The sequence below is a fragment of the Hesperophylax consimilis genome, chromosome 1 (genome assembly GCF_061612785.1).
Source record: "Hesperophylax consimilis isolate HC1 chromosome 1, BYU_Hcon_1.0, whole genome shotgun sequence".
NCBI classification, from domain to species: domain Eukaryota; kingdom Metazoa; phylum Arthropoda; class Insecta; order Trichoptera; family Limnephilidae; genus Hesperophylax; species Hesperophylax consimilis.
The window spans coordinates 28,814,828-28,834,783 of NC_142836.1; the positions used below are offsets into that span (position 1 = coordinate 28,814,828).

Here is a 19,956-nt window from a genome sequence, read left to right on the forward strand (position 1 = left end):
GCAAATTAATTTCCAAAACCATAGCCCAAATATTTGGAAATTCAGCTGCGAAATACAATGTAGCAACGAAGATGGGAAAATTCATATAATTGTAATAAAATCATGTGTACCATTCCTGCTAACCACCACAACCCCTTACTCCAAATATTATGTATTTAAACTATCTATCTGAAGATGGCTATAAAAAGCTGAAACCGGTCATGGTCAAAAGTAAAATAGTCGACAAAAGTTTTAAATGGTTTCAATATATCATTAACATTATGTCAAATAAATAATTACCACAAAGGGTTAAAGAAATAACTTACCAGACAAAACTCCTAACACGAGACCAGTTCTGGTACTCGGACTTGGCTATCCCAATTCTTGCGCCTCGTCTGACGGAGCTTCCTTCTCCTTGTCTCCTTCGGCTTTGGTCTCTGAAATGTGTTAACACATTGAACGCCATGTAGGTCACCGGTGACCTCATAACGAAAATCGTCATTTTTCTCCCACAGCGCCATGACGGTCTCCGGTGACCGCAGTTAATTTTCTTGATTTTCGTGGAATATTTTGGTCAAAAAAAAAAGGAATACGTTTTGATGGTCGTCGATGCCATCTGAGTATTTTTTTTTCAAATTTAAAATGAAATGGTAATGTTTCTTCATTTCCACAATGGCGTTCAACGTGTTAATAAGAAGGTTAGCATTAGTGACACCATTTAAATAGGCTCCAATAAAACACGAAGAAATTACAAAAAATGTAATAATCAGATATTTTTCGCTGACACTATCTGGCAGATTTAGTTTCAAGATTTGCTTACAAAAATAGAGATGACAAGAGATTGAAACAGTAGGTACTTCAACAGTGGCGAAATTAGTAATGCATCCGTTTTGTTTTTCAATGAATGATCTAATTGTGTTCGAATTATTAATTCGAATATGCAGAAGTGGCTAACAAGAAACTTGAAGTGACTTCAAACCCAAACTTGTGATCGGCAATGAGACCATGAATATATTGCCCAAAATAAACGTACAGCTTTCCACAGTTCCACACCACTTGATAGCCTAGGTAATTATCTTATCCAAATAATAATATTATTGAATATACAAAAGAAAAACCTAAATATACAAGGTTTCTTTGTAATAAGCCTTTGGGTGTCGAGACAGAAATAAGGGTGGTTAAACAGTCTGAAAACCAACAACAACCTTGAGCACAAGGAACTGGAGTGAGACTGCAGGAAGCAGGCTGGAGTGGAGATGTCAAGTCCTGCTTCAAATTGCAGTGAGTTCTAAGGTCGCATTCTTGATGGTCGACACTACATTTTCACCGTGCTGCCAGCTGATTCTATTTTCGTAATAACTTTCTTATTTTTCACATAATGATATTTTTGTGAATTGTATGTGTTACCAGACAACGTGTTTGTATATTTATAAAAATGGTATAAATCCCACCATTTGCATTTTACCCAAAATAGCTAGTTATATTGAGTGAAATGTTTTTTTTTAAATATCCTTAACCCCTCAGACCTTTGCCAACATTATTGTTGATATAAGGCCAAATTATTGAATTTCATACTAAATTAATTCAGACCGTCGATCTAAAAGAACAAAAGAAAGCATACGCTATGATCACCAAAGAAAACAGACCAATAATAAACGAACTACACCTTACTTATATCGGCAGAAGATATAAAAAACATTGGAAGAGATTGAAAAATGTATTTATGAATCGATATCAGCTTCAAAATTAGGGATCGGAATAAATAGCATTAAAAAAATAACAAAAACCTAAATTTGAAGACTTGTATGAAGAAGGGATGCAAAAACCCTGATATGAAATTAATAAAACTAACTAACTAACCATCACGCCGTTTCTTCGCAGGGGTAGGCAGAGAGGACGGACCACCAAACAACTCGGTCTTGGCACACACTGCTTGCCTCATTCACATTCATACATCACATTCACATTTGCCAAAAGTATTGAAAACAGAAACCTTGCATGATAATCAAAGGCGTGAATGCTGTATTCAATGAAGAATCTGAAGAAAATTTCATGAACAACATTATTAATCAATATCAAGATATCAAAGATGTTTATATTTTTTAAAATGGTATATATCCTACAATATGCATTCTACCCAAAATAGCTAGTTATATACAAGAAATTTTTTTTTGAAAATATCCTTAACTCTTAAACCCTACCACTCTGGGAATGTAATTATTCCTACCACTTTTTTTGCGCGGGGTACTGAAGTACCCCGTGCAAAAAAAAATTAATAAAATAAAAGTGTTCGATATTTTTTTGAAAATTATTTTTACTATGGCAAAGTAATAAGAAAAGACAATAAAATTTATTAATAAAAACTAAAACACATTTATGTTGTTGCATGAAGGACAGATTTTGTATTGATGGTCAACACAAATATGGTGGCGACAAGTGTTACAGTCAGATCGAGATTTTCTGTCCTTTATGATTATCAGGGACCGCCCTATGATCTTCATTATGAATATTCAAGACTGCATGTCGTCACCTTAAAGCAATAGTGGGATATCTTCGAAAAATACACTTTTGAGATAAGTATGCAGTTCGATGTAAAATTTTGAGCTCTACATGATGCATTACTGGGATATTTTGTAAAAAAAAAATTGCCAGTGTTACAAGTAAAATCTCAGTATTGAAATGTTCGGTCACTCAGAGCAACACTGAGATATTGATGTTGTCCCACTGTTGCTTTCAAAAGGTCGTTTAAAATACTGAAATAAATTTATTGTCTCACTGTAGCTCTATAGTTTTCAACAAGTTGGGTGATCTTGGAAGAGAAACATAAAGAAACTGAAGGTGAATACTGGTCAGGAGTATGTAGCAAAGTCAGGAAAGATACGCAGAGCAAAACAAATTAAGCCTGTACTGTGTACTAATTGTAAATACAAATGTTCTGAATCTGTTTTGGAAGTTGATCGATTAAAATATTTTAATATTTATGATTCCATGAATGCTAGCTAATAGTGGTTATTATTTTGAGAGAGATTGACATAACATACGTATGTGTAAGATTTTTTTATGGCAACCTTAGATATAAGCAATAATACCATAAGCACTGCATTAAAAAAGAAAACAGACAGCTTCCTGCAAAAGGATGATTTAGTTGATGGTGTTATGAATCACATCAACAGCTTTAGTAGTGTGGAATCGCACTATTGTCGTGCAGGATTAGCTCGGATCTCCAAATATCCAAAAGATGTACAATTTGAACAAATAGAAGTGTGTCTCGGTAGGTAATCTCTATGTTACACACTCTACATACAGGAAATATTCAATACCAAATTCAATATATATTTTTTTAAACCAAAAAAGAACCTTTGCGCATTTATGATACAACTATAGTACTGCAAATGAGATATTAGAAAAAAATAATAATATTCTGAACACATTCAGAATGTAAAGCTATCTCGACAAGAAAAAGATAAAAACATTACCAAGACCATACTGATGATACTGTAGTTGCCATTTATGACTTTCAAGCTGTTATGTCGTTGCCAAATGGCAATATATCTATTTTTATAAGAGCAAGTTAAACGTTATAACTTCTGTATTTACAATATCAAACACGACAGGGCCATTGTTACATGCGGCATGAGGGTGTAGCTAAAAGATGCGCAGTTGAAATGTCTACCTGCGTGTACACATTTTTAAAAGACCTTTGACAAGGGAAACGGGAAGTGAACTTTTATTTTGATAACTGTGTGGCACAGAATAAAAACAATTTTATTTATTTTCTATGTACATGCATGCACTATGAACACTTGATATTCAAATCATTACCCATATATACCTAATTGTTGGGCACTCAGAGAACAAAGGAGACTCCATTCATTATTGCATAGACAGAGAAAAGGTCAGGGTTTTAAAAGAAGGCCTAATATTTATTCCAACGGAGTTAGCGATGATCATAAAGTGTTCCAAGAAGAATGAACCTCGTTATAAGTTAACAGAAATGGAAACAACGCACTTCATTGTCTGGAAGAAGGTATGTGAGAAGACTGGAAAAATTCTGGATGTTTATGGACAAAAATAAATGTATTTGGAATAAAGTTAAGATTTTACAGATCACTAAAGACGAACCGTCAGTTATCAAATACAAAAGCACCTACACCGAGGATCCATTTAATCAGAGTATTAATGTGAGAGAGCAACTAAAGAATGTTCGGAATGAGAATAGTATAATTCTAGGACCAGCTTATACAGTTCCACCTACAATTCCACCGAATAAAAATCGTGATTTCTTATTTGTTTGCCAAAGTGGTGTTATACCAAAAAAACCTCATAATTTGTTTTGAATTAATTAATACTGCAAATACAGACTGCGATGTACAAGAAGAAAATAACGGTGAAGGTTCATTGTAGGTTTCCAGGGAATCAACACATATTTGTTATATTTTTTTGTTCTTAAAGTTTTCTGTAAAAAAAATTACATACTTTTTATTCTAAAGGTTTTCTTTTATTTTTGATACATACCTACTTTTTATTCTTGGTTTTCTGTTAATTTTGTTACATACTTTTATTCTTAAGGTTTTTCTGTTATTTTTGTTACATACATTATATCACGGTTCTCATAAATAAATTTATAAGCACAAATATATATTTTTTTTCATTTTTATACCACCTTACTATCGTCAATTGTCGTGTTGACAAACTATAGGAGTGAGTGGGTGTGTACTGTTTAAAATGTATTTATGATTATAAACATCATGGAAAAACATGCAGAAATAAGAATTATTAATTATTTTAAGCAATTATTAATTATTTTAAGCAATTATTAGCCTGAAACAGTCGTCCACATTGAAAAAATCTCGCGAGGAACAATTATTAATTCATTTATCCATCTAAACTCGTAATATTATTACAATGCTACACTGAGATAATTTGAGATGATTACCAAACACTCCACGCAACAGTGAGATATTTCCAGATTTACGTATACTTTGTCAAAATTAGTATGAAAAAATTAATTATTTTTCTATTATTACAATTTTGTGTTGATGTTAAATAATTAACCTCTCTTATACCATATCATTAATCTGCAAGATTAGTTAATTTGATGCTGCTAGAGCTCACGCAAACCTAAAAGTCCTATTATCTCAGAACAGCATTTTTCAAGATATCCCACTATTGCTTTAAGGTGACGATGTATAGTTTCTCTGATATCCCGGGGTAAACTTGGCTATTGTAATTTTGCTCTCCTATGAGGCTTTATGAGTGCCATTGACAAACTCTTAAGAAATTCACGCCGCTTGGTTATTTTCTCTTTATCAATGTTAGTTGACAGCTTGAGTAAGACCCAAGAGTTGACACCAACGGCATTTAGCAACCCATAGAAGAGACACACAGGCTACCTTTTGATCTTCCTGGACGTCGAGTACTTCTTACAAAGTTGGTCGAACACATCCTCCCCGCATTTGATTTTATTATAGAAATGTATTATTTATGGAAGGTACACTTGTAATAATCCTTGTCAGGGCTGTCATGCATGGTGGACAGCATGATTACAACTTTCTTCTTAGCTGACTTCAGAGGACAATACGACAAAAGTGTGAGAGGTCCGTCGTAGGCAAACATTGATGTGCATCTCTCTCAATTTTTAGTGTCCAAGAAAACAGGAGGAATTTCTCGTTTATTCTTCTTTACAGTTCTAACTAATGTTATACCTTTTTCCAGTAACTTCTTGGCTGTGAGTATAGACGTGAACCAATTGTCACATGTCAGGTTTCTGTTAAGACGTTACCAGGTGGGTGCAACAAAATATTGCGGCGAGGCATTCTTGAGCGAGAAGGCTTAACACTAGTCCACTTATGTCGATTATTATGACCTTTTCCGTACAGAACTAATGGAGAATCTAGCACACCAGCCCCGTCATTGTCAGGCACTAAATACTCTACATCTTCTTCTACACTATCTTGATCACCGTCTTCGTGAGATGCTACTTCAAAATGGTTCCGGAAATCCTTGGAACACCGTCGGGCTCATCTTCTGAATCTTCTCCTAGGTTTAGCTCTTCGTCGTCAGAAACCAACAAAGCGGCTGCAATTTCACCCCCCCCCACAAGACTTTGAGTCTGGGATGCCATATCTGAAAACAATACCTCTCTACACTGCATACACTCTCATTACATTCATAACACATTATTAGTCCATGTTATTGGGCGCAAGCCCTGCCTATCAACACTGTACTCTAACCATTATCACAAAGTAAAGTAAATCATAAATAATGTGTAAACTTACCAGAGAAATGTTGAAAAACAACTTCAGTACTTCAAGTATAACTGGAAGGAAGAACTAACACTATTCCTACCACGGGGTACTGGGGTATCCCGGAACACCTGTGAACGCGAAAACACTTGCCGGGCGGTTACGGCTTACTGACGTACTTACGCGCCAATTATCGAGAGTAGATTAGCTAGAGCGATTTTTGCAACAGTGCAATATTGTTGAAATTGTTGATATTTTAAACATCAGTGGGGTACTCCAGTACCCCAGGTAGGGTTTAAGAGTTAACCCCTAGGTCTTTGGCGTATTGACCGTTATATTTCTTAAAGAAACTGTCAGAAAGTCTGAGAATTTGTGTATATTTCCGCTTTGCAATAAAATCGAAATTAGTGTTTTATTTCTGAACATACACATATGTAACAGAGGGAGAGGAAAATATATTTGGATATAATATCGGCACAGAAGCGAACTAACGTCAAGACAGGGCAATACATTGACAATCTGCGCAATCTTAACCGACAATATAGAAACCTTGCCAGAAATTGTCCAAAAAAAGCATCTTGTATATCGGAGTCCATAGGCATCAGATCTCACCGTGGTCATATCATGACTGCGGGGAAGCCAGAGAGATCCCAGAGGCAGTAAGCCCTGAGGCATATTATACTTTGCATTAGGCTTCCAAGGCCCTCAATACAAATTAGTTATGTAGACAAATACTTCACCTTTGATAGTTTCCTTGGACATCCATTCCACCGTACACTTATTCGGGCTGGGCGACGCCACAGTGAAGAAGGTATCACAGCAGGGCGTAGAGGCATTGTGGCGAGCATAGGCGAAAACCCTAAGGGCACTCAGCATGGAGGTCTCCTGAAGCAGCCATTGAGACAGCACCTTGTAAAGCAGCACGGGAGCTAAAAAATAAAAATGAATGAACAGTTTTAATTAAAACAATCTTCATGTCCAGTTTTTAACAGTAAGACGATAAATTTGACCAGATTCTTAATGAATTAGCAATATTTTATTTCGGTAAGTTATCTCCCTTAATAACTTAATACACATATTATCGATGGCCTAGTGCACATAATTAAGGATTTTGAAGAAGCAAATTACCAAATCCTCAGTTGCTACTCTCAGCTAAACCAGTTTATGGGGGGTGCTAGACACCAGTCCATCAGGAGCGCAGAGTTGATGCCCGAAGTTTAACCTGAAAAGAAGACAATTTTCCATTATATTTATTTATTTTCCCGCATGTTTATCCCGATAGAGAATTTGATTTTCTTAAAATTATATATATTTTTTTAAGCACTTAATACTTAACACTATTAATTTTGATTCAAGTATTTAAAAAAAAAAAGAAAAAAAATTCTCTATTTAAAATAACAAAACAAAAATTTTCTCTGAAATCATGAAGATTTGTAAATAGGAATTATACAATTGATCAAAGGAACATCATTATCTCGTTAAAAACATCATTTCATTATAGTGGAAATTCTCGAGTCAGGCAAAACATACAAAACAACCACCTCTCTACGATTACTGTAGAAACTAACCTGGACAAAACTGCGTGACGAAAATGGTGGCAACTCGACATACCGAGTCTGAGGAAAATCAGTTCAGGCCATTGGCAGCGCATTGTACCTTCTGGAGTAAGACTGCTGGTGTTCTAATTCTCATAAAACATAACAAAATATATAAAATAGAAGATTAGCAAGATGTAAGATTAGTAAGATGTAAGTGAGATTAGTAAAATAGATAAAACAAACAAAATAAATAAAATTCGAAGATTAGTAAAATATAAAATAATGTTGCTGACCACTGGACCCGGGATATGCAGCTTTCTTCATTTTCTGAAACAGATTAAAACAAACACATAAAATTCAATATATAAGTTGAGTAAGAACTTCAAAAATACCAATAACATGCCCAAATTATACACCAAAAGCACCTCCACCACATATCCATCCATGAAACCAAAATTAATCATGCACAAGTAACTACAAAACATAACTAACTTGAGGCGATTTTGCCCAAAAATACAAATCATCCAAATATTATTATTATTAAGAAAACTTCGCTCATATTCGCTCAATGTTATTAATGTGAATTTTGTAAGAGGGAGACCAAACTACTGAGTTGTATTCAATTATGCTTCTAACTAGAGATATTTATAACAGTTTAATGGCTTGTATGGAGTTAAAGTTTTTAGTTGTTCTTAATACGAAGCCTAGTGTTTTCTTGCCTTTGTTTACAATTTGGTGGATATGATTGGCGAAACTTAGTTTTTCATCCAAAACAATTCCGAGATCTCTCATTTCCGTGACTCTTTCTAAAGCCTTATTGTTAATGGAATATTCAAATAAAACAGGATTATCTAATATATGATCTGATTATGATATATCATATAGAACAGAATGTTAAGTGATTTTGTTATGTAAATTATTATTGTTGCGACATTTAAAATTATACAGCATAAATTTAGTTAGGAAGTGAAACATTTATATTTCTTGAACTATATTAATTAACTAGCTGTACCCCGCCACGCGTTGCTGTGGCTCAGTCTGTCTGAGTAGAGAAACAATAGCGCGTGTTGCTTTTACATACAACAGATGACGTTGTTAAAAAAAAAAAAACATCTATATACGAATGTAACTTTTATCAAAATTTCAAAGCAATCTGTGAAAAACTTTCGGAGATTAAAGATTTGGAAAAAAAAACAATTTTTATTTATGTGGATAAAATAAAATAAACGTAGAAAAAGTAGCCAAAATCTGAAAACTATGCCATTCGTCTGTATCTTTTAATGTTCTGTTTTGATATAGATAAGCAACGATATCTATCAGAAACTAGACGGAAAAGTCACACAAACAAAAGACTCTCAGAGTGAGAAAAATTAAAATTCCTGGTTATAGAATTTGCTGTCATTATCTTTCAGAAGACGTGGATATGGGTCTCCGTCAAATACGAACAAAATGACATTTGTGTTAACATTTTAAAGCTACATTTTTATTACCTTGGGGGCAACTCCTGTGATCCTCTCCTCCAAGATGGATGAAATCTCAGCTCCGCTCTGGGTGCACGCTCCTGGTCATTAGCATAATATGACTCCATAACTTAAAAGTAGCGAGTGATAAATGATGACCTACCTGATTAAAACTCATTCATTTTCAGCTTCTGGCCAGGATAAGTTTCACTCTTTTTTTCTGAAATATTACAAGAAAATGTGTAAATAAGATGGTTCTTTAGTGACCCTGTTTAAATGATAGGCTCCAATAAACGCAAGGAAACTACAAAATAACAAGAAAATGTCAAGACTATTTGTAAAAGCAGTGAAGGTATTTTTCTCGGGGTAATCGGTGGATTTAGTTTTGGATTGAATCTTTTCTTACAAAATAGAGATGACAAAAGAGATTGAAAAGTAGGTAATGCTTAAAAAACGAATCACTTCGTTAACATAATCAACAAACAAAACCATAAATAAACCAATCTCACCAAAACCTTTACTTTTCAGTTCTTTCTTTGCGTCACCCATAGACCATAGATCACCATAGATATACCATTCACGTATCACAAACAAACAATTATTATTTCCCCAGTTAGAGGGAGATCCCTTACATACATAATCAACGTTATAACAAGATCCCAACTTTTTGTTTCTGTAGGCAAATTTGATTGGAAATTACATTGGACTTGGCAAAATTTTCCTTTGAAATAAGAAATATATTACGTGCGAGTTTTGATTATTATTATTTAGTTACATATTATCTATGGGAATGCATATTAAACCAATTATTATAACCAACTCATTCATCTTCATAATAAGTCAGTCAAAAGTTTAATTTAAGTCAAAATTTTTCGTTTTTATTTTTCTGGATAGAATCACCAGAAATTAAAAACAAACGTATAATTAATTTAAAACTTTGACTTTTCTCAGCTTTCTGCAAATATAATGTGCATGTATTATACATATATATTAAACTTTCGCAAGAAATTCTCTAAATATTCATTTAGATTTTTAGAAAAGGTCAATAGGTGACCCACTTAAATACAAATTGAATATGTTTATCCGAGACACTTTCCAGGTTACAAACCAATTCTTTAGAACTTTGTAATTATTCAAAAAGATAGCGGCCAAAAATATGGGAAAAATTATTTGCAAGATAATAATGTTAATTCTGAATTTGAAATATGAGAATGAAGTAATTGATGTATTAGGTATCAACGACCGAGTGGTTAGAGGCATTATCTCGGTAAGACAGAGATCCTGGGTTCGACTCCCAGTTGAGACCCTTACCTTTTTATTTTTCTTTGTCTTTTCCGTTTCGTGTTTTGTTTAGATTTATTAGGTATATCTTCTACTTCAATAGTATATCATAGGTTAATCTATAGCTTTTATCTCTTGTGACTAATTGTAAAATTCTGTAGGTCTCAAAGACTGGAATGAACTGTTCATTTAGAAAGGATGCCAGATGACAGGAAACCTAAATCAAGGCCCAGAGGGTGACCCATTAGAAGAGATCCAGAGGCAGACTGAGAAAGATGTGATCTGCTGATTGCACAAAAGAGGAGTGGAATGTGATTATTCGTCCCGTATTCTCTCCCATCGAAGATTGCCTACCATCAGGGCAATACTAACACAGCTGACAGCAGCAACAAATTGTACTCAGGTATTTGCCACTCTCATAAGTTTTTTCCTATGTTCATCCAATATTCTCTAGAATATCCATCATCATTTTCTGTTTGGTAGGTGTATTTGCCAAATACTAATATTATGTTTCTACATGTTTTCCCTCTATCGAAGCTTGCCTTCCATCAGGACTATGCAGACTGCTCCCAGAAACAACTCCAAGGATTCCTGTATTATATTTTTGGTACGTGCCTGTACTTTAGTTCTTTTAGCAGAAAATTGAAGGCTTTAATAAAAATAATAACAAGAGCTTCAATGTGCATTGTTTAAACATTGTGCATTTATGTACTTGACCTAATTTCTTTGTGTAACACTATTATTAATTCTTTTTTTTTCCTCCTTTTAACTCAGTAGAACGGACTTATCGGGTAGATACGGCGTCTTAGACTATCATGTATTCAATCAATCTTTAGATTCATCAGTTGTTTATCATCAATCTTGAATTGGTGATGTTGCGTGTTACACGTAGTTCCGACAAGTTTTATCAGTTTTTAATCCGATTGTTTTGATTTCTATCAATGTGAGGCATTTCATGGACCATTACCCCTTCTGTACATAACACCTTATCCGCTTCACCGGCATAATACAACTTCAGACACCATAATACAACTGATAACCCAGAGGCATCAACGAACAAAGTCTAGACATGGCATGTGAATGTTAAAAGTCACACTGAAAGCAAAATTATTGGTTCGAAAAATTGGGTTATGAAAACCATTATCAAAAAGAAAGTGCCTTATTTCGTAGTTCAAAGATCGAAAGAAGCGTTGCTTTTTACCTGTTGTTGGTCTGCAAGAGCCAAATTTGTCTCTAAAGATATTATTTTTGAGATCCAAAATCTTAAATCTTAGAAAGTTCTTCACAAATATTGCTGATAATTTCAAAGTTTATTCTTATTAGTGCCAGGAGTGTTTAGTGTGGTTTGAATGGTATAAGAAGTCGGGAACGCCCGTGGAATACTTAATGCCATATCTCTGCACCGGAATGATATACGGAGTTGAATTAAAGTAGATACAATGTAGTTTTCTCTATCAGTAACATTGTGGTATACAGTAGTGAATGGTGGAAAAAGTCGGAGATGCCGGAGAAAGACATTAGCAATAGTGAATATTACCGGTTCGCTAGTAAATAATAAATAAAAAAACATTGCACCTTTTTTCACTAAACTATTTTATTTAATTAAATTTGGTACACTGAATTGAACATTGTATAATTTAATTGGTTTTACTTTTTTAGAAGAGAAATCAGCATTTCGATATGAGTATAATTATTTTATGGCAGTTTAAACTTATTTTCTGCTTAACCTTTGAAATGCCGAGCTCCCGCGACCTAATGTAATTTGACCTCTCTAATTTGCCGAGGGTAAAAATCTCACAAACAGAATGTATCGTTTTCAGATTACTATACGGATACACTGTCGTTCAACAAATACAATATTTTCATATCCAATGGGTACTTTTGGCGCTTGAGAAGTTGCATGAACTATTTGGGATTTGGTTCTAAGGAAGTGTCAGTTTAATATAAAACCTTAACAAAAAAAAATACATAAAATTACCCTTATCAAATTAAAAATAATCAGTTGAATTATAATATTAATCTCTAAAGAAACATTGGTTTAAATAGAAAAACTAGGTAAAATTGTATAAAGTAAATGTATAACTAATATTAAGACTTCTTCAAAATGAGGTAGTTTGTATAGTCTTTTCGTTATTAACTTAAAATTATTCGCCTTAGATGTAATACTATAAGATAACACCTACTTAAACATAAACATGTTATGATCACTAATAGAACCAATGCTTTGAAGTTTTCTGTTATTTCAAAATGTTGTTAATATACTAGAATGAAATCAAATGTAGTTATTACTAGAATGAAATCAAATGTTGTTATTACTAGAATGAAATAAAATTTTGTTATTACTAGAATGAAATCAAATGTTGTTATTACTAGAATGAAATCAAATGTTGTTGTTACTAGAATGAAATCAAATGTTGTTATTACTAGAATGAAATAAAATTTTGTTATTATGTACTAGAATGAAATCAAATTTTAAGAAGCTTTTCATGATAACTATTCATATATACATTCCTTTGAAAAAATTCAAGTTATATTTTGACTACAACAAAATATTTTTAAAAGATAAAAATGGAAAAGTTGTATATTGAATGAAAAGTGTATAGTTTGGCTAAAGCGACTTAAGTATTCAGTGTGTGATTCTTACGTTCTTACGGTATGGTGATAAACTTCCTGAAGCCTCGGCGTCATCGTGATACAAAACTTAATCTATTTTTAGGAGGAAAAATATGTACTATGCTAGTGTATTTTGTACTGAAATTATAATTACCATTCTAAAGTATACAATATAAAACATCTACATTTTAATCTTTATATTGCATAATATTTACTTGATATGCAATCCTTACAAACACATACATGCATACAAACAAATAATTATTTAACTCTTCTAATATATAAAATATTTTCTAAAACTAATATTTTCGCGTAGTTGCCATTTTCATTCAACATTTATGTGTGTAATTAATTTTTGAACCACCCAGAATGATATCGTTCTAAGCTTCACTAAAATAATGCTTGTTCAAAATCTCCAATAATGTATTATTCTCTCTAATGTTGCTAACATTTAAAATGTTACAAAAACAGCAAGCTTCATCTACGGAAAAATTATACTCAAATAAATTTAATTTCAATAAAGATAAGACCAGAGTGATAAACTTTAAAGCGAACGCCAAAGTAATGTTGGAATAAGGAAAAATAAACATGTTTTAAAACTTTCTATTATAATATACATACATTTAAAATTTAAAGTAACAAATTACGTACTTTATTTGAGACATTAGAATTTATCTGAAACGTAATAAATAAATTTAAATAAAATATGAAGAAGTTGTTGGATTGAGTACTCGCCAAGAAAACAAAATATATAGACAGGTTATGTGATGAGAACTTCTTATTTATTCTAATCCAAAAAGAAAACCCTCGTACCACGTTAATTTAAGAATCTTTAAAAACTAATCTATTTTTATAAAACTTATGAAAACCTGTAATCATCTTCTCGGGCCAATGATGGTTTTAATATTTCTCAAAATGTGTGCATTTTATGGCAACTACGAACAAAATGGCAAAAATACTTACTCACTAATTAGGACATAAAATGATTTGGCAAAAATAACCTCTATTTAGTCTATAATAAATTCAGTCTCGCCAAAGAATAGGCAAAAACTAGAATAATACATACAGGTTGAATGCAAAGGAATTAAAATAACTATGTAATAGCGGCTTACTAATCATTACATATCGATTAATAAATACTATCCTTGAACACAATAAGGTATCATAGTTCTCAAAAGCCTAAACGAATAGCTTATGAGTTAAATTATAAATAAAAAGCTTAAAACAAAAGTGACTAATATGTATGAATGAATATTAAACAACCCATACATATTACAGTATGTGTCTTCCATTACATAAACATGTACATAATAGTCAATCGATTAAGTGTTGATAATAATAAAAATTTAAAAGAAATACAATTACGCTTTGTCATTATTAGAAGAGAATAGGATTTCAAAATCAGGATAATAAAAGCATCTTTAAGGTTTTATATAAAGAAATATGATGATTGCCTGATACAGTTCTTCATATTATAACCCTAAAAGTATTTTTAGGTAACAAACAAGTAGGTATTGATATTTTTGGAGATAGCATAGTTTGGCACTAAGTACAAAATAATAGTAAAAGGTACGTCCCTCAACTTCCACAAACCGGAAGTGTAATTCTGAGGGTGGTTTAATTTATGTACTTGAGTCTAATTCAATGCTGTCTAGAGACAGGTTGTTGAAAACAGGAGTTGTGATTTGGTTAAGTTCATTGCAGGGATAAGATTCAAGCTGTACAAATACATTTCTCCCCTAGAAGATAGGATGAGCCTCACTCTCTCTAACTGCGAGGTTCACTTTTATGATAATTATTCTAATCAATCTCCAATCCCTAAAACTATCATTATTCAACAACATCTCGTTTGTCAACATATCTTAAAACATAAAATGATAATAATGAGGTAACTCGGGGAATGCAGGTAAAGAGTCTTTGTTGTATAACTGACTAAAGAAATATGTTTGTATTTATTTATTACTGGAACCAAACAACCACAGTCAAAGTAAGCAACAAAATGACCAAGGACATTGATATATATACTCAGAGGAATCGGAAATTGCGCCCACTGTCGCAGACGACGCCTTGGGAGAGCACACAGATGGTATTACTGTGAACAGCCAACTGATCAATAATATTCATTATGCTGATAAAACAATGTTGGCAGGATCAGAGAATATATTCATTTATAAAACTTGCTTGTTGAATAATCTAGCAATGATCATGGGCATTGATCAACACATTATGTTAATTCGGAATAACAATAGTAATCAACCCACAGCATTCAAAATAGGAAATTAATGCATCGAAAGAGATTGTTTTTTTAATCTTTGGAAGTTTGGCGTACTGATCAGCAGGAAAATGCCCAATGAATCAAAAAGTAAAAATGGCTAGAAGTGATATTTTGCAGATAAGGGAGGTGCTCTGCAGATTATTTATATTTTCAACACTGTTGGCGAATGGTCAGATGCTCCAAGTGTTGAAAATGAAAGCATGTAGAAGGTTTTAAACTGAGTTTTCGTTGCGTGAGGAGCATTTCCTGGACGGGGCGAGCAATTAATTCAGATGACATGACAATGTCCAAAAACAGAAAAGACAACTAGGTTCTTTAGCAGCGGGAAATGAACTATGAATTTACCGTGTTTCTTTGTACTACACATTTTCATTGTGATAGGAGTGGCATTAATATTATTTCCAATCTTGCGACAGGGGCTTTTTTGACACTGCTCTGGACTATCCAAAGCATCTGGATATGTAGTAGGGTGAAAGAGGCTTTCACCCTACCATTAGACTATAATACTTTATCATCCATTTCACAAAATAAAACTCTAGGACACGTAATTTTCCCAGTAGGTAGAACTTTCCTCATTGTCTGTATATTCTATTCAGAGATGATGGGTGATTTGTCAAAAATATGTACGCATCAGGTTCTAATACTAAACATTCTTTAAAAAGTCAGCATAAAAATATTCTGATCAAGCATTCCTATATTTTATTATTGTATATCATGTAATAAAATAGAAAATAATTTACTTTAATATAATATTCATCCATCTTTGTAATCAATATAATGAAAACAAGGTGGATAAAATATGAGGTAGATGTTGTATATTATTTGTACTTTCGTTACATTCATTTCAATAACTAATTTATGTTGTTTTTATATTACAACTTAACATTTTTAAACGTTTAAATGTTATACACAGAAGCAAAACTATAGAATCATTACGTTAACTAGATTAAAGAATTTGACAACGGTTTAAAAAGTTGAAATATTGGAACCAAATGTATTATGTAAGTACTTTGTTATTTATATACATTAATGCCATAAATAATGATCCAGTGGTAAAATTTTCAAAATAAATCATTCACTTAACTTTATCATTATCATAAAGCCAATGTTCAATAATAAATTAATATTTTTCTTAATTTTTGTTATATATTTTTAAAGCCGATAAAAAATTAAATTTACTGTATTGAGGTTCACTTACAAATCAAAAAATTAAAATGAAATTTTTATTGTTATTATTACTAAAAATAATAGTAATTATTGTAAACCCTGGTTACTTTTGCTGAAAATAGTCATTGTCATACCAATATCAAGACTGATATGATTTTATCCAAGAACACAACCCAATCTCTTGCCCACTACTGGTAAAATAGAAATTTCATTCTATTCTGACCGCTTGGACAGAATCTGTCACACTTTCCACTGATTGATCTCCGTTCTGCCCCGATGCTGACTGCGTTCCACTTTGCTCACTTGGAGCCTTCTTCCTTTCCACCTAAAAATAAATAAATAAATGTATAAAGCGTGCTTCTTCTTTTAAGTATGACCACACCTAATAATTGAATTCAGTTTTGATGATAAGCGTTTTGTGGCAATGCCATCTATCGAAATTAATACAAGGCTCGTTCAAAGTTTAAAAAAAAATCTCAGCATGAAACAATGTTTATGTACTTGTATTAGTTTACTATGTCACGAGATATTATGTACATATGTATGTATATTTTTATGTTGGTCTTTTGAACTTGTTGTGGCCTTTTAAACTCTGGTGGGTAATGCTACCGATTATAAAGGCATATACATAATCCATTACTGCATAGCATCCAAAATATTGGTTTTACTAATTTTGTTTTTTCTCGGGTAACAATTATCCTTTTTTTTTAAGTTTAAATAGCTTCTAAAATCAATCCTCTTTCTGAACATTCGGAGTAGGTAATTTTTTTCATCAGAGCACTATAAGTAGAACTATCAAAGATGATGGAGTGATAGCTCGCAATGATGAAAGTGGGATAAGAAATTAATTTCGGTGTATAGTTGTCAAAATGAATTGAATAGTATAAAACGTATGTTTATATTATCAAACATAAATTTTACTTTGATATTGAACTAAAATAAATAGTTGTAACACGTGATTCGCTTTGTATGCGAATTCTTTTAAATAGTATTTGTTTTTGATACTAATAATATTTTTTGCAGACTTTCAGTAAATGAAATACTGGCGGAGTTGAAAAATGACAGTGGGAACAATAACAGAAACGAAATAAATAAAGAACATGAAGCCAATTCGAATCATCTTTGGAGGCAGATGCAATCATCTCAGGGTAAATGTAGTGTAAAATACAGAGGGTGGTTGTAGATGATGAGCAGTAGTATGAGGTTCCGTCTTCGTCTCAGTGTACAAAAAGGATAAGCAAATAAAAAATTCTGTGAAACAACCCGTCCTTATAATTTTTCACATGAACATAGATTCTATGCATGGCGTCAAATTTTTAGAACGGGATTTTTTTGAAAAACTAAAAATTTTTTTTTTTTTTTAAACATGTTATAAGTGGTATGAAAATCATAAAGGATATGAAAATAAATATGTTATACGTAACTTTATGCTGTAATGGGTTAAGACATAGAAAGACGATTGCTCAATCGCATTTTTGTAATGTATGATCCGGGGAATAAATTCAGCATTTTAATACTGTATTAAATACTTAAGTTATACTGCATTTTAATACTGGGATGGTTCGATGCTCTCTAGGGATCTCACTTGCACAGCGTGGTTGTAAACTGTGCGCCCTAAAGTTTATGTTTAGACTTAAAGAATTCAATACTTTGTTTGTGTTAAAGCACTATGAAACAATACATGATCAACATAGAAAAAATATCGTTTTTTAAATACCTTGGTGGGACAGTCCGCTATTAAGTGGTCTTCACTCTTGCAGTTGTGGCAGCGTTTTGGCTGAGGACCCATCACGCATTTAGCAGCTATGTGATTCGCAAACTCCCCGCAGTTGTAGCACCTATAATAAAAATAAATTGCTTACATTTTCGCCAAAATTTTAAAATGCTTTTATCATTTTTACACCTTCCACACCTTAAATTTCCACCAACCACAGATAAAAAAAAATTTAAGTGAATAAATTCTGGGACTAACTACCATAATATGTACTTCTCATTGCCCAGAATGGAGGGTAATAATGGGGATTCTTCAGTGGACATCTTAAATTTATCACTTAATGAATAAAAAATATTGTTGCTGGGGAACTTCAGTTATGTTTAAAAATACCATAAAAAAGTGTTTAATTGTATCCAATTTTATAAATTATGTAAAATAAATAAATATGGTCACGGAATGCAACTAACGGATTCTTTACCAGAAATGTTAAACTTGATTATGTTTAATATAAAACTGTATATTTTCCAAAAATATATTATGCAAGCAATTTAAGACACCATAAAATTAACCTTACATACTTACCTAAAATTGAATACGAAATCAGACGTGGTTTAATTGAATGTAGAAATGGGATATGATAAAAACACACTTCCCTCTGGTCTAAATAATTTATTAAAAAGACAGGTTCGACAGTTGTAATTAACTGACTAAATTATTTGAATAAATAAATTTGCATGTTAAAAATGGTGACCGGTATCTCATCAAAATGACAGTTCAACGCACCTACAAAAAGTGATATAAAGTCATGAAAAGTGATGAAAAAAACTAGGTTACACAGGTAACTATTTAACCTAGTTTTTGTTTCATCACTTTTAATGACCCTATATCACTTTTTAAAGGTGTGTTTAATTGTCATTTTGATGAAATATCATGGAATCGTTAAAAATATATAGCTTTCCAATATTATATGATACGTAACTATGAAAAAACCAATCAAATTACTTAAATTTTTCTTAATCTTCTCCTTTCGATACATACGCAATACTTATTATAGACCACAACATTATTGTTTCGTCATTTACAAAGATTTTTTGTATAGTTTTATATTGTATTTCAAGTTAACCCTTAAAAATATTTGTGAATTATTACGCATGTTCTAGAATATATAATTAAATATATATTAAATTAGGTCCTTAATTTAGATTCCCCAGTAGAGGTGAAATGAAAGCGTACTTTTGTAATATGACTCTTAAAACCGAAGTTAAAGTCAGTATTGGGCCGTGATTAAGTTATATATTACACGTAAAAAATTAATGTAGTTTATTATTCTGTAAAAAAAAATGTTTTTAGATTCATATAAATCATTAAATAAATAAATAATAAATCATTATAAAAAAAACAAAAACTTCCGCATTCCGGAGTGCGATTAGTGTAAGGGCCCGTTCCCACTTCCGTTTTCAAATCGGAGGCGGGTCCCGTTTTAAAAACGGATGCCCTAGTGGCTGTAGTGGATGTATGGAGCTGTTCACACTTGTCCGACACGATTTGAAAACGGATCCGACATTTTTTGTCGGATGGCTCGCCTACGCAGCGCGTCCGTTTTCAAATCGCCCGCCCGCTCCCTGTCGCAAGGAAGCAGGCACGCTGCGGGCTTGTATTTGGTTATTTTGTTAAGTAAATAAAT

At 32.4% G+C, this 19,956-nt stretch overlaps 1 protein-coding gene and 1 long non-coding RNA gene across 2 annotated transcripts in view; both read right to left on the reverse strand.

Annotated features, from left to right (window-relative positions):
* Nucleotides 1-304: 304 nt before the first annotated feature.
* On the reverse strand, nt 305-8,188 carry LOC149426577 (uncharacterized). The gene is made up of 4 exons (XR_016302808.1): nt 7,793-8,188; nt 7,353-7,446; nt 6,965-7,153; nt 305-416 (listed from the first exon to the last, which is right to left on the reverse strand). It is a non-coding gene; the product is annotated as an uncharacterized LOC149426577 (long non-coding RNA).
* An 8,578-nt stretch (nt 8,189-16,766) lies between these two features.
* The window catches only part of lin-28 (protein lin-28 homolog), a 29,420-nt gene continuing 26,230 nt past the window's right edge, over nt 16,767-19,956 (reverse strand). The window contains exons 4-5 of the mRNA XM_089637568.1: nt 18,276-18,396; nt 16,767-16,883 (exon numbers count right to left, since the gene is read on the reverse strand). Coding sequence (XP_089493694.1) covers nt 16,767-16,883; nt 18,276-18,396 — 238 coding nt within the window. The remainder of the gene's footprint in view (nt 16,884-18,275; nt 18,397-19,956) is intronic.